General features: G+C 39.6%; 1 protein-coding gene across 5 annotated transcripts; it reads left to right on the top strand.

Annotated features, from left to right (window-relative positions):
* The first annotated feature begins 1,196 nt into the window (after positions 1-1,196).
* On the top strand, positions 1,197-16,090 carry tey (teyrha-meyrha). 5 transcript variants are annotated; one of them, XM_064689802.1, is made up of 9 exons: positions 1,197-1,532; positions 9,338-9,607; positions 9,710-9,863; positions 13,482-14,065; positions 14,124-14,282; positions 14,340-14,664; positions 14,735-14,993; positions 15,054-15,319; positions 15,555-16,090. In XM_064689802.1, exons 1-9 carry the CDS (start codon positions 1,416-1,418, stop codon positions 15,845-15,847), a joined length of 2,427 nt encoding a protein of 808 aa, XP_064545872.1. In that variant the 5' UTR covers positions 1,197-1,415; the 3' UTR covers positions 15,848-16,090. The 5 variants fall into 5 exon arrangements, with proteins under 5 accessions (XP_064545872.1, XP_064545875.1, XP_064545877.1 ...); XM_064689805.1 differs by having other exon boundaries at positions 15,054-15,324; positions 15,559-15,695; XM_064689807.1 differs by having other exon boundaries at positions 1,198-1,532; positions 15,054-15,267; positions 15,559-15,685.
* Positions 16,091-16,401: the final 311 nt, after the last annotated feature.

Raw genomic sequence — 16,401 nt, 5'->3', positions numbered from 1 at the left:
TAATAATAATATATTATATATCTCCTAAAGAAAAGATTACTCAAACATTTATTAAGAATGTTTTTACATTACGAAAAATGGTCTGATTCTTCGATAAAATAACATTTATTCTCATCTTTTATATTTTTCTGATATTTAGAGAGACCATCAATTTAAATTCTCATTTTTTTTATATATATATTTTGGCGGTTGGTTTTGGCGAACTTTCCATTTTCCAATATTTAAAACCCTGTCGCAAGGCCTGGGTTTTATTTATTAAATATTTATTTCGAATATGTTTATCTAGTCTATATGAAAGTTTAAAAAATATGATTCTTTTAAAAACTAAATAGTGATGGGTGCAAAAATTTCTATAGATATCGGGGTTTTTCATATCGGTAAAAGAATTTTTTCCATCATCTTGGCCAATAAATACCACAGTAATGTGCTATATTAAGTGTCCGGCATACAAAAGCCAGCAGCCAGCTACAAAAAAAGTAACTTCAAGATACTTGCAGCCACTGGCCAGGCCAACAACAACAACAATAACAAGAATAACAACAACAAATACCAACAGCCAACAGCAGGCAATCCAAAGTCAAAACGCTTCCCATACGGTTTATTTACACAAAATGTGAGTGGGGTGAGCGAGAAGTAGACGGAGAACAGTGCGGGGACCAGTCCCAGGTGCTGGCAGACAAACAGGCGTACAATAACCAGCAGATAAACAGACAAACAGGCAACAGAAGCAACAACAACAACAACAACAGCTACAACAAAGAGATATGCAACCATTTTGGAATAATAATGCACAAAAACAAACTGACTAAAGAGGTAAACATAATGTAAATGCCAGCAAGGGAGAGGGGACAGCACTAGCAGCCGTCGCAGATGTGTGAGAGAGAGAGAGAGCTGGCGCACACAGTCAAACCGGTTGGCCGATGTGGCCAATCAGAATACAGCACAGCAGAGGCGTTGACTGAGCAAGCGACTGCGCAGCAGCTGCAGCAGCAGAGCACACAAACAAGCGCAGACCTGAACTGGCTGCGAAAACAGTTGGTCCAGTTGGACTTCTACAGCGCGTACGTGCGGGTGCCACAAAACGAGCTGCTGCTGAGCTGTGAGCGTACGTTAAACGTTTTCTGCCGTCGCGTGCGTGTTGCAAATAAATATATCAAATACATATGCATAAATACTTGCTTAAACACACACACACACACAAATGCATACGTATATATGTATAATTTAATTAACTTGCATTTTGCATCAGTGCCAATTAATGTGTAATTGCATTTACCTTTACACAATTACAATTACTATTGTTAATTAAAGTGAAAGTGCACGCGTTATGCTGCCCAGTGCCAAATCCCTAGAAAATTAACAACAACAACAACCACAACAACAACACAACAACAACAGTGAACCAAGAGTTGCAGATGGAAAGCAACGCATTTGTTACCAGCCATTTGCCATCACAAGCGCTTGTTGTACTATCGGAGGCCGCTTCCGGTTTGCATGAGGCACTGCGTGGCCAACGTCCGTTTCCAGCGAGAGTAAGTAAAAAATGCCAATCAGTCTCCGCTCCTGCCCAATCAGCCAGGCCACGGATCTATACCGCTCGCCTACGTGCGCCGCTTTGGCGTTGCGTCGCGGCCCAGGCGACATATTTATGACAAATCATAAACTCAACGGCGGCTGCGCTACCCATTCAGTGCTCTGGTAGCCGTAGAGTAGCCAAAAACTTCTGCTGATCCGCAGATGCCATAAATCAGCAGCACACCGGGCACCGAGAACTGCACACAAAACAATGCGCATTGTAAAACAACCAAACCAAACTGAACAATACACTGAGAAATATACAAATATATAATTCGAATCTAATCTAAGTTATACGATTTGACTTTGATTCTACAGTGCTTTGGAAAAGCTGTCTCCCGTAAACAACCTTAATTTGAGCTCAAATCAATCCGAACAACTTTAAAAATGTGCAATAAATATTGTGCAATATTCAATAAATATCCTCCAGATCGGGTGCTCTCTACCTAAACATAAAAATAGATAAAAATATGAAAACTTATATTAATTCTTATTCTTTTAACGAAATTTCAAGACAAAATACTCTTTATTTTAACAATTGTTTGCATAGGGCAACAGATAGATCGATTATAAAGAGAAAGCGAAGCCAAGATCAGTCTGTATTGCTTAAAAATTGATTTAAAGAAAACTGATCAATAGCTTCTTTTTTTTGAAGTGTACACAACTACGAGAGACGCAGTTCGAGACAATCGAAAGTCGACAGTCAGTCAGTTTCAGATTCAGATTCAGTTTCAGTTTTCAGAGTCGCATTCCTCGATCGACGAATGCGTTTGCAAACGCCCCATTGTGTGTAGATTTTTGCGATGAACAGATTTATGATAGCTACCAGGTTCGGCTGCCCAGCTTTAGTGGATCTGTGATGATTGTTTTGGAGGCTACTCGCTGTCTTCGATTGCCCCCGCTGTCTGTCATCATTGTAAACATGAGCAATGATCTTGACGCTGATGCTACAAATGATGAAGAACTCGAACTCAAGATGAGCAGGCGGCTTGCACGAATTGGCATAACTTGCCAGCGAACTAACTTAACTGGTTACTGGCATCGGCATTGGCATTGGCATTGGCATTGGAATTGGAATTGGAATTGTACTTCTGCATAGCATTGAGTAGCGTTAAGATATGTTAAACATGACAACAATATGTCCTGGGCTTGTAGATGCGAGTTGGGTGATATGATGGCCAGAAGAAAACCTGTGGGACAGCTGGGAAAAGCTTGGGAAAATTGAGAGACTTTAAAGGAAATCATCTGACCAAGCAATGGATAGAAGTGAAAATAAAACAAATTTCGATTATATTTATCATTCGTTTTGAAATATCATATTTCTTAACTATCATTTCAAGAATTTCATATCATATCTAACCGAAAAGAAAATTTAGAGATAAAATTAATACAACATAAGATTATGTTAAAACAGAAAATATAGACAAATATACAATACCCTTGAGGATATATGGCTTAAATCTTAGCAGATATGGGAGAAGTATAGTGAAGCTAGTAAATGCTGATGAATTTAGTTACGATATCATGAAAAACAAAACAATTTTTTATACAAGAGAATAATTTTCGTCTGATCCGTCCTACGGCAACAATTTGATATAGTGGTCCGATGTTGATCAGGTATGACTTGAATGTAGAGAGCAAAGTAAAACTATGAAATAGTCAAAATATCTTGAAAAATAAAGCAGTTCTTCATATAAGAACTTAATGATATATTGGTTTGATCCGACCTGTTTCGACATAAGCATAACCTGCAAAACAAAGGCAGACCTATGCACGACAGATATTGCTATATTGACTCGTCTGTTGATTCTGATCAGATATACCTTGAGTAAAACAATGTCCATGGCTATATATAATATACTTATCTAATTGAACATCAGCAGCATTACACAAATTACAATATAATTTAAAACTTTTTCAATCAGAGCCAAGTTTTTTTATATGATCAATTCATAATTTCTCAAATCCAACAGGCTTCTATATAATATGCAGTTACAGCTGGTACTTGCTGAACTATGCCTATTATTTATAGCCCTGGCAATAAAAATTAATACAAGCAAACCAGGCGAGCATATTAAATGCAATGTCAAATGGTTTAATGTGGAACTGGTTCTACTTCTCCTCCATAACTTAACTACCCGCAAAAAAAAGCGGAAAGGAAAAAGTGTACACACAATAACAATTGTTGTAACCACAACAACACACAACGACAACAACAAAGATACACAGACTGACCCCCACAAAAAGATGGCAGACGCAATCCCAGATCCAGAACCAGAACCCGAGTCAGAGTCAGAGTCAGACCCAAAGCAACCCCGACCTGAGGGCGAGCACGGAAAGTTATGAGCCAGAGCTGGCAAAACATATGAAATGTAATACTTTATTTTTTGCACTTATTACACTCACGTGTGTGTGTGAGTGCGCTTAATTTAATTTATAGCAATTCATCAGGGGGCTGCACAGCCAACGAGGCATATAACAAGAGGCAATGATATAGGGTCAACTGCTTAGGGAGGGCGTGTGCTATAGGAGACTTCAAGTAGGGAATAAGTATAAGTACAGAAATTACAACAAATATTTTACAATTAAAGCAACTTTGAAACAGGCCTAGAAAGTGAAAAGGATCTGAAAAACCTGTTATTTCTATGCTCTGCCAGCACCTGGCACAATTTCATTATTATGCTTCATATGGAAACATTTACAAAAATTAGAAATTCCTAAAAAAGAATGGGTGAGAAAATTAAAAAAAAAGAGATCCCTAAAATAAAATGAATATAATTTCTAATCTATAATCACTTATTAGAAAGCTTTTTAAACTTGATTCACTTATATATAAATATTATTGTTTATTGCTCGCTAAACTCATTGAATGCCTTTTGAACTTTACCAAGCGAGAGATTATGGAAAAAATTAATAGATGGATGCATGAGATCATAATTATGCTTAAATAATTCGGCTGCACGGGAGGTCGCGTCAGTGCAGCCTTTTGAAGCATTATTGAATATTTTAAACAAATTCCAAATATTTATTCGAATAAATCAACCTTATCAAAAAAAAAAATGGGTTTATTATGAAACATGTCTAAACTTAGGTCTTCAAACCGTCGATTTATTTACTTTTGATTTTAAAAAGTTCAAAGGTTTCGGTTTATTCTACAAAATCCTCAATCTGAAAAAAAAATTATTAACATCTATTACTATTCGTAATTCAATAGGTAGAACAATTTATATAAATACAAAAAATCATCTGTTTACCTCTTATTAAATGAATTCCATTTGTATCAGTTTTTTATTTATATAACACTTTTTCATAGATTTGTCCTATCTTTATGTAGATATTCTTGTGAAATTGATGTCCAAATTAGATTTTTAAAAATATTTAATTTGGTCCAGTCACAATAATATTGATCTATAGAAAGATCTAATTGAGAAACTTAAAAAATAAAACAAGAGTTTTCATAGTATACATATTTGATATACTTATTAATACGATTCAAACCGTCTCGAAATCTGTAGAAACCGTGTTGGAGAGGGGAATTTATTTTCCGTATAACAGAGGAAATAATTGATTGATTGAACAAGTATACCCAAAAAGTGGGATGTGTTTTCGTAAAAGTATCTTTTAAAATGAAATATATGTTGTTTGAAAAACATATATATTTTATAAAGTGTTCCAGAGCTTAAATTCAAGACTGATGGCAAAGAGAAATACGAAAACTAGAAGAGAAGTTTAGTTATAATAAGTAGAGACGTCTCAATAGGTGCTCCAGAGTTGGCGGCATGGCAATCATTGTTGAAAGTCGCGGCTGTCTAGTCGGAAAGCTGCAGGTTGTGGCCATAAACAGTTAGTTCGAGAAAATTGCCAATTGCTAAACGTTGTCTGGTTTCATTTTTTTGTTGTTGTTGTTTTTGTTGCTGCCACAAATTGAGATTTATTTGTTGTGTTTGCCGAGTTTGTTTGTTGTCCGTGAGCTGAGCTGTGTTTTATGGCCAAGTTAAGCGCTATTGGCAATTGTATGTGGACAATTGGCCGTTGCCACTCGTTATCTTGTTGTTGTAATTAAGCAATTATTGTTGTTCTTGCTGCCGCATTACAACATTACAACAATACAACATTACAAATTTACAAAGCAATCTTGGACTCAGTGTCAAATGCCAATAATTCAAGTGTTAAAACAAGAACAAACAGGAACAAGCGCATTATGCAAATCTGCAACCCTCGGCAAGGGCAACAAATCGCACGGCTCGCAACATTTGAATGCCTCTAATGCAAACACAAACAATGAATGGGGCAAGGGGGTGGCAAGTGCCACCTGCTGCACATAAATCAATGGAAAATTTTCTATAACAAAGTTTACATATTGCATTAAATACTCGCCAACTTTGGCAGTGGTTGACCACTTGGACGACACTCGCACTGTTTTCCCCTGCCCCGCCCCCCTTTTTGGATGTGTACCATCTGTGCACGTGGCATTTAATCAGTGCCACTCATTGCGGGGGGCCGCCTTCAACTGACTTAGCCAAAATGAAACTCATGCGGTTGGCATTCACCATCCCACACTCCCAAGCCCCACACCCTAGCTCCATATCCTTGCCAAACTCATTTGCCATGTTTTTAAGGGGGGCGGCTGACTTGCATTTGTTTGCGTTTGGCAACAGCTTTAGAGCGCACCCCCCGCCTCATTAGAGGATGATGATGATCATGATGATGTTGGGGCAGCCGATATGGTAACACTTCCCATTCTGTTCGGGGTGAGGTGCTAATTTTGTTGTGTCAACGTTTTGATAAGCGTTAATTTATTGGATTTATTGGCTCTTGATGAAACGGGCAAACGGAATGAGAAGAATTTGCGTTTAAATGTGGAATTTGTAGCATATAGAAATATAAATATATAAATACAGATTATATATAGTTGTCTGAAATGAAATGAAATGAAAAGATAAGGGCAAAGATTCTGTGAAAAGAATTTAACTTACAATGAGACGTCAGTTAAGACTAACACGAATCATTTCCCTGAAGACTATTAGAAAAACCTACCCGGCATCTCGACGCCCATTTCAAGCGATTAATATTGACTGAATGCAAGTGGTACCACGATGGGTTGTATAACATTAAGACAAATATACAAAGCTGGGTTTTTTTAAATTAAAAGAAATACAAAAGCCGATTGCGCTTGAGCCATGTACGAAAACATACATGTATCACAGCAGTTTAGTTGATAAGAAAGCCAAAACGTTACATTTCTTTGTGTTGTTTCTTGTTTATTCTTTATTATTGCTTTTTAGTGAATAATAGTAGCTGGATTCAACAAATATAAGCATTGAAAATTGCTGCTGGGTTTGAACTTGCGACCTCACTCTGGCTAGTCTAGCGCTCAGTCACCTAGGCAACGCAACACAAGGTTCAGTTATATATTTCCATTGTTGTTGATGTATTTCTTATATTTGTTTTTTCTACATATATTTATAATTTTCTTCCAATTGGAGGTAGAACTTCCAACACCACCTTACTTTCGGCCAAGCTCTTAAAGTTTGGGCTGTGCGTAGATCATCAATCAGTCAGGACAAACAGCATTCTATATGGAGTCGTATAACACCATAAGGTGAAAATATATATAGGACTCTGAAGCATACATATAAGAATATACCTTTGTTAGTATTTGCAATAGTGCTACACTTATTTAAAGTCACCATGTAAATGTTTTTTACACAGTACACAAATAAATATCAGAAATATCACACTATCAACTAATGAGAGCAAAAGCTCCCCCTTTTTAACTAGATTAATAAAAGCCTCAATTTTGATTAGATATTCTTTTAAAAATTCTCAAAGATGAGTTAGATGTATTTAGCCAATTCAGGCATTCCATAAATGCATAATTAAGCCTGTATAATCAAAAATGCAATTAAAATTGCTTTATATACTTTTATTTATTTTACTTTTTTTAAAATTCTTCTGTGGTATTGCTTACACTGCCTTTCACACCTACAAATTGGCGCATCCAGCTGCCAATCTCAAGCTCAGTTTCTCTAATAACTTTGCGTGAGTTTTGAAAAGCTAAGTGAGCGTAAAATATGAGCATTGAAATGCGCATTATTTGTAGCTGACTAAGGAGGAGGTAAATATTAATGCCGACTACATGACTTGGCACAAAAATTGGCCAATTATGGTAGGTGGATGTAATGAAGACTTTGGAATCAGGGCAACATATGGCGAGCAGCCAAGAGCAGCAAGATTGATAAATAAATCTAAATTAAGCGCAAGCTATTAAGAGTTCTAAAATATCTTAAAAATAAATGCATCGAGGAGCTAAAGACGATGTTGCATATAAGCGAAGCACATCAATAACTAAGCCGCCTTTAAATATGCGCCAAAATGTTTAATTTACGACAAATAAATGTTAAACGGCGCAAAATTGAGAGATTTTAGAGTTACGATATTGTCGCACATAAACTGTGTCATGTGTGAGGGGAAAGTGTGGGGTAAAGAGAGGTGGGGTGGGGGTGGGGGTGTGTTAGCCACCAATGGGGTGTAAAATAACGAGCGAAAATTTACCAGCACACACACACACAAAAGACTTTGCAACTGATATGGGTTATCCTTCGGGGTTGAGGGTGGGTTCACTGATGATAAAAACAGCAAAGGATAAACAGAGAAACCGTTTATAACAAATTGAGCCTGATGAGTGCTAAGCGTCTGGGACACACACACGCACACACACACACACTTATTATGTAACCAACTCGACAGCAACATAAGCGAGGACATGTGTGACAAGTACCCAAACCCACCCACATCAAAATGTTGCCAAAAATGAATTTACATACAAATTTGTCTGCAATGCGCCGGAAAGTTGTTCGGAAAACTGTGGGAAACTGAGTGTTATTTTAAGTCGCTGCAAATACTTAGAGGGGGGGGGGGGGGGGTGGATACCCTCTGAAGTCAATGCATAACTAAACTCTGCAAAAAAATATCTTGCATTATACTGCAAAAGTATTATTTATATTCAAACTATATTATCAGCTTTTCTAAAGACCGATTAGTTATACTTAACACCCATTAAAAATGGCTTAAAATGGGCTATTATTGTTGTGCATTTTATATAAGAGATCTAAATATATTGTTGATCAGTAGATCAGATCGACTTGAGCAAGGACTTTATGAGCTGGCTACTTAGGGTTAGATAAAATGACTTATGAATGCATTCTTTAGTAGTTGTAGCTCCTCCATCCATGAATTTATAATCAATATCGGATAATCGAAAAGAGATACCAAATGTAATACACTGGCCCATAAAAACTTATAAATGAAAAATTTGAATATTTGAGATATTTGATGCACGCATAACTATGAGTAGCATATTTAAGCCCTTTAAAGTCTATTACAAGAGAATCCATACAACAACAGCTAGTTAAGAATCTAACTTCCTTTTCCCTACAGGGTATTTTCTAATCAAATACTTTCAGTTACTAACTTTTTATGCGTTTTGTATTTCACTTCGTTTTTACTTATCATATTAATTATTATATTTTTGCTTAGCGTGTTCACAGAGTCCAACCACAATGATTTCGGAACACAAAGTAATTTTCAATGTCGTTGTCAGTTGCGATTGAAGCTAAATATATCTATTAATTTATAAAGATTTTCTAAAATAAAGAAGATTTCTGCCATTTTGTGATATAATATACCATTTTGAAGACCGAAGAGTTGCCTGATATTCCACATATTCAACTGCTTAGCATATTTGGTCTGCTTTTTCTAGTTACCTGACGCCAAAGATCTACACAACATGTCACTAGTCGGCAACTATAGCACCCAATTCCTGCACAACTTTCATCCGCATCTGCTGCAGACGCTCAACCATGGAATGCTGGCGGCGAATGGAGCAGCTGCCGCTGCCGCCGCAGCGGGAGCTCCAGGCAGTTATTTTGCGAGCGACCGCTCGGGGCTGGGGAAGCCGTCGGTGCTGTCGAACTTCTCGCTGCCGTCGGCCTTCTCGCCACCCAAGTATATTGGCATATCCCTGGATCAGGTGGGTAAAGGAGCGAAGGAGCTGAAGGAGCTTGAGATGGGAGAGGCGTCGCTAATCGTGTGTAGATTGGCAGTTGTCATAAGTGGAATTGAATTTTTGCAGAATCTATTCAATGGCAGCGAATCATTTCGCACGGATTCGGCCAGTCCCACGTGCACATCACACGAATCCATGGAGGGATCACAGGATTACGATGCCGTTGAAAAGGGTGAAAGTCCGCGCAGCAATAATTCTCAGGATCCCAGGGATTTAAGACGTAAGTTGGGTTTCCTCCTACTCCTCCTCCTCCGGCTGTTGATTTTTTTTGCCAATTTGCATGTTGCCAAAATGTTTGGAGATAACACAGAAGTTGGCCGGGACACGTTTTGCCTTTTTTTGATCAAAATCTAGCCATATTTGTTTCAATTTTACTTCTCTGAGCAATTTTAACGCTTCACTGGGTTAACTTTGACGTGCAGAGAGCAGATGAGACGAACAGACAGACAGACGACAGACAGGCCGCACTTTACTTTACTTTTTTACTTTACTTTTTATTTTATTAGTTTTCCCCCGGTTTCGGGCAGACATTTAAATCAATTTTTGGCTAATGCTTACCTGAGGGTTGCTGCCCTTTAAAGCTGCTCGCCATTCGCCCAAAACTGGGCCAAACAAATTGCCTACAAATGCGTTGCTAATTGGTGTCGCCAGAGCCGCTGGCCTTAAGCGCCTTACGCCCAAAAACCCGGCAGCATATGAACATGATAAATATGAATGCAAATGGCTGGAGTCGTAGTAGGTACAGGGGCAGGGACAGGGGTAGGGGCAGGGGCAGGGGCTTGTGTCAACAAATGCTTTATCGAAGCAGGGGCGCAGCTGCTGGCAGGATACGCTAATCAGATATATCCATACGCATTGCAAATACTTCCTTTTGATTGATGCTCAGTTAAAAGTTTTCAGCGTTTTACAACTTTACAACTTTGATGAAAATGCGAGAAACTAACTTGAAAAAGTTTTTGCAAGTTAAATAAAGCTAATAAAAGAGTTTCTGAGAGTAAAAAATTATTTTATAAATCCAAAATTGGTTTTCCAAATAAGTAAAAATACAAAAACTCAAAGAAGAGTTTTAATGATATTGAAAATATCGTATATATTAAACTGAACAATAATTTCGTGAATTATTATATTCTCATAAATAATTTCTGATTTTATCTATAGCAATATTTGTATAAGGTTTTTCTCTCGTCTTGCCTTAATGGCGCTCAACAGCTTTTCATAACCGTATCTAGAAATTTAATTAAATATCCAAGTTTTTACAAAATCTTTTCTGTATTTCTTTTCTTTTGAAAAAATGTAAACGATATCCTCTTTTGCTACGTCCCTCGCTCTCTAATAACATACACTTTTTTGCTTGACTTTCATATTGTTCAACTTACTGCGAATAAAAACTTCTCAGGTTTATAAAACTTTAAAACTAGCACGTGAAAGTTTTTGCTTTATCAAAAAATTTGTATTCAATTTAAGTTTTAAACAAAGTTAATGAAATAGTTTATAGTATTTTCAACATTTATGTATATATATATATATATACTTATATATACAGGTCACTTATTTCATGGCATATACAAATATTTTTTAAGCATAAAAAAAGAACAAATAATAATTTTCAAAAACAGGATAATAATTGAATGGCTTAAAATTGCTTAAAACATTATTTTCCAGATAAGATCAGAAATAAGTATTTTGAGAAGGTTTTCCCCTTACTTTTTATCCTTTTACTGTCGTGTCTATAATGAAAAATACACCAATGATATTATACTATAACGGAATCCCCTTTAAGCTACGCCTCTGACGCACCAACTCTTCTGTTTGATTTTCATATTTACATATCTACTTAAGCTGGCAAACCAGTTGTCTGCACACACTACCCTTCCTATGCCCGCGCTCATTATTGTGTGTTTAACTTTTGGCTTAGAGCGGAAACTGACTAAACTGAGCCCATAAATTAATTTAAATAAATAATACACTTTTAATTAGCTGCCTCCATCGATAATCCAAAGCGAACTATAGATAAATACACGAGTTATCCTGCCCAACCACCGTCCATAAAAACAACTCGCGCCGGCTGCCATTGAGCGCCAAAAGTCGAGAAGGCACTCGGCTTGAGTATTTATATAGAAGGGTTACAAGGGTGAGCATTAAGTGTTTTAAATGTCGCAATGGCTTATTGAAGCCGTTACCCCTTTCCCACCTTCCCCGCCTTCCCCACCGGCGGAACCCAGTTTTTGTGCCTGCCACTTCACTACAAAGTCAAACCGCGGCCAGGACGCATCCTTTGCGGCACGAGGCGGCTAATTACTCAGGCTGCGACTTTGTTGCAACTCTTCTGCTACAGCTGTGTGGCACTTGAGCCAATTATAAGGCATCTAAAGCTACCCCTAACTACCCTTGTACGAGGAAAAAACACGCTTATGTTTGCTCATTTATTGTTCATCTTTGGTTGTTTTTTTTTTCTTTTTCCATTGGCTTCCTTCAAAGGATGCGCAAGTGTTGCAAATCGCTTTGATTGCATTGTTTGGTATTGTTATTGTGAGCATTACTTATTATTATTGTTCAGATGATGTATTATATCCATTGCACACTTGGAATTTTCATATTAATTTCTGTAATATTAATGGCACTCACACAAACAACACACACACACACACACAAACCATAAAAGTCATATTTCATGCTATATACGATATATGGAATGCCTCCCCTTTGGTCGAATAAAGCCAACCAGCTATTGGCACGTGACTGTTAGGAATTCTGATTATTTATTTAAAAATGTTAGACATTAATTTGATTTTTCAACGGTTCGCATATCATATACTCACACTCTTACTATGGCTAGAATAAAAAGATTTCATAGTTAACTGAATTTGTGAAAATCTCGTAGAGGGGCGATATTTAGGGTCTTATTTTTAAATAAGTTCAAAGCTTTACAAAAGCAAATATTGAATTTGGCTAATCTACCTGCAAGTTTTAAAAATATGAAGTTGAATGAAGCTTTTTGTACTTCTTTCGATTCGGTAAAAACTCATTTCCTATTCCCAAATTCCACTGCCATGTGTGGAAAAGGGGGGACAACGGACCAAATTGCAATTTTCAATTGAATAGAACTCCATAAACCAGTGTTTAGCTTTTTAATTTTTGTTTGTAATTTAAACAAATATAATATTTAAATAACATTTTAATTTATGCGCGACTCGCGTAGACAACCTCAAATAGCCAGGCTCATCCTTTGACCAATTTGTGGGCCCGTATGTTGACTGTTTCTGTTACTGTTATCCGCGGTTAACCAGCCAGCATTCAGCATATTATGTTGCCATGCACATGCGAGTATTTTAGACCAAAACATTTACCAGGCAGCAGCAACAACAACAGCAACAACAACAATATTGAATGTTTGCTCGTATTTGTTGTAATAATATTTTAATTGCTGCCACAGTCACGTGCAGAACTTTCGACTGGGTCCGACAAACAGTTTGTATTTATTGTGGTTTGTTGTGCACATTTTTTTCCCGTGTACGTGCATCTGACAGCTGAGCAGCTCAACAGTTCAACAGCTCAGAAGGACATAAAGGACACGGCCCCTCCCCGGCACCACAAAAAAATAACGAGCGCCAATTAATTTGGGCTAAGTACGTGTTAAAAATGTGTAGCATGCAATTAGAAAATGGAGAGAAAATTTATGGGCCAGCCCAAATTCTGTGTGGATTGGGGCGGATTGGGGACGTGCTGCCTGTGCGGAATCCCAAAATTGAAATCAATGCGCGGGGGCTGGAGGAATTTGAATTTTTATTGCCTGGCATTGCGGCGCTTTGATTGATGAATGCGGCATGCCTAATTTCAGATCTGCACAATGTGAGCAAAGCGCATACGGTGGCCTCATCCTCGACAGCATCCAGCAGCTCCTCATCCTCCTGCTCGACCAGTTCGGCTGCTGCAGCGGCCATTAGCTCGGCGGCAGTAGCCGCGGCGACCAGCAGCGCTGTCGTTTCCATGGCCACACATCTGGCGGCGCATCAGTCGTCGCCGGGACACCATCACTCGCATCACCATGGCCATCATGTGGGTGGTGGACCGCCGCCCACGCATCACCATATGGCGCATGCACACCCGCATCCGCTGTCCCATCATGCGGCTCATCATGCGGCTCTGGCCAGTCTGGCCGGACTTCGTGCTGTGCCAGGTGGTCTAAGCCTCGTCAGCGGCTTGCAGGCAGCAGCTGCCGGTGGCGCCATACCCGATCTCTGTCCCGTCTGTGGACTTAAGCTGAGTCCCGAGGAGTGGCACTCGCACTTCCTCACCGAGCTGGATCGACTGTACAAGCTGAGCGCCGGATTCGAGCGTGCCAATCTGCAGGCAACCTACATGTTTGCGCCGCCCTGTCCAGCCCAGGAGAACGCCATACGCACCAGCCACAATCGTTGGGAGGTGAGTTGGCCATGCGCAAGTGTCTTCACAGGCTTCGACTAAGGAAACTTCCTCTCAGACCTTTCAGCGCATTCGCAACAATCGCCAGAACCGGCTCAGGCTGAAGGTGCGCAAGCGTAAATACGGCGAAATGTACATGATGGAGAGTCTCTACTGTAGCAGCTGTCCCATATGCAAGCGCAAATATGCGCTGGAAACGGGCAAATTGCCGCCAGAGGTGGGTCAGTTCGCTGACAAGTGTTTTCCGCTAACCCCAACTCCCATCTCCATGCAGGAGGACCACAAGATGCAGGATGAAATCGAAACGGTGGATGTGGAAAGCTGCAACGATGATGTGCCAGACTCTGGCTCGGAGCTGAGCACCGCAACGGGCGGAGCGGGAGCTGTCCCAACCCATATGCCACCCTCCAGTATGCACAACACGAATGCACAGCCGGGCAAATTGGATGGCATACTTTATCGCACGGCCTGTGTGATTAATCAGAAGGATGCGCATGCAGATGAGCAGGACGTGAGCACCAATGTGTCAGCAGCGAGCAGCAGCAGCGTCAGCTGGTCGGGCGAAACAACTACGCCCAGCACCCAGGCGCACATCAGCGGTGAGTTTGGATCTAATCAGCGTATTGAGGTGCCCCCGGGGCTAATTCAATTTCAATCCCTGCCGTACAGTGAAAAACGTCAGCGAGCTGTCATCTACCACGCATCACTACTACAACGCGGACTCCTGCGGCGTGGGCGTGGCCGAGCATAGCAGCAGCGGGGGCAACAACAACAACAGCAGCAGCAGCAAGGAGCTAATGATGGAGACGGCAACGTGTCAAAACGATAGCGATGAGGATGTCATTGTGGATGACGATGAAACTGTGAAAATGACGACCAAGTCGCACAGCTTCAAGCGACGGCTGGAGGAGAATGTGGGCAGCAGCAGGTAGGCAAAACAGGCTAATTAGCTTCAAATCAGAGAACAACATGAACTTCCGCCTTACAGAAGCCTGGAGAATATCTCACCCAATGAGGAGCGTCCGCGCTCCGAGCCACAGGTCAGCAGCACCGAGCCTGGACCCATGGATATCTCGCACAACAACAATAACAACAACAACAACAATGCGACAACAGCAACCAAATATGGCGAGCCCATGGAGAGCAGCCTGTCGCAGCTATCGTCTATGGGCGTGCCGGGATTAACGCAATTGGACACAAAGGTGGGAATTAGTTCGGATTTAAAACCGGACGATGAAAACAAATGTTTCATTTGTAAGGTAATTTCTCAGTTTGCTTCAGTTTTCTTTCGTCTTTATGCTCTGTCTCGCTCCGACTCTTTCCGTCTCTCTCCCGCTCTCTTTTGCCCTGTGTCCTCTGTGTCTTCTTTGCACCATTTTGCATGCCCCACTCACTCACACACACACACACTCACACACACACACGCGCACTCTCCCAGTGTAATCAACGCTCTAAGCTATGCTCTCCTTTGTGTATCTACTCTCTCAAGACAGGCATAAAGGATCTCAACACGGATGCGTTTCTGCGCGGTCGCAATTTCTATTTCCATCAAAGCTGCGCCAATGTCATGAGCAGCTACAGGCTCAACAAGGAGCTACTGAGCCAGGCGCAGGCTCAGCGGGAGGCGAACGCGAATACGGCAACGCCGCGCAGCCTCTCGCCATCGCCCGCTCAGTCGCCGCAGCAGAGCGTTGCCACCCCGGCCATGGAGTAGACGGCGAAACGAGCAATCAAAGTGTGAATTTATTACAGTTAATTAATTCAAAATATTGTGGTAGCTAATGAAACAAGTTAAGCAAAAGTCATGTTCAATTGAGCACGACAAGCGCTCGCCCAAAAGCGAGCTACAGTTTTTCTCTTACTTTCTGCGGCGTCGCCTAAAAGCGAGCAACCTTTTTTTTTGAATAATATTTATTTATGTTTTTGCTGTGTAAATTTGCGTGTATCTCAATTGTTTTCATTATCGAAATTAACCAAATTAATTTCCACCTATCGATGTTTAGTGCAATTTTTGCGTTGCCTTTTAGCTGTTTTGTGAGCAGCATAATTATTATTTTCTTTGTTTTAAATATTCAAAATTCTTGAATGTGCTATAATTGTTAAATACAAATGAAATTAGTTATCATAACTAAGCCAATTAGTTGTACATTTTAAGCGTAAAATATTTATGAAAAATCAAATAAATATATAAAATACTAACAAATTAAATTCATTTTTTTCATCTAAAATGCTTATCTTGGTAGAGATACAAAGAGATGCATGGGTCAAATTGTATAATTCATGATATCTAAAAACTTGTAAGAAATTGAATAACACTTTTTGATAAATCACATCTA

This window comes from Drosophila montana, unplaced genomic scaffold, assembly GCF_035044405.1.
Source record: "Drosophila montana isolate Dmon_TW-CO22-7 unplaced genomic scaffold, ASM3504440v1 contig_3218_1, whole genome shotgun sequence".
Classification (NCBI taxonomy): Eukaryota; Metazoa; Arthropoda; class Insecta; order Diptera; family Drosophilidae; genus Drosophila; species Drosophila montana.
This window is presented reverse-complemented; position numbering and strand designations above follow the sequence as displayed.

Excerpts from the sequence above, each read along its gene's own strand:
- tey (XM_064689802.1), top strand. The coding sequence starts at position 1,416 with ATGGAAAGCAACGCATTTGTTACCAGCCATTTGCCATCACAAGCGCTT. Across the intron at positions 1,533-9,337 it reads AACGTCCGTTTCCAGCGAGA|TTACCTGACGCCAAAGATCT; the intron begins GTAAGTAAAAAA and ends TGCTTTTTCTAG. Across the intron at positions 14,066-14,123 it reads CCAGCCACAATCGTTGGGAG|ACCTTTCAGCGCATTCGCAA; the intron begins GTGAGTTGGCCA and ends ACTTCCTCTCAG.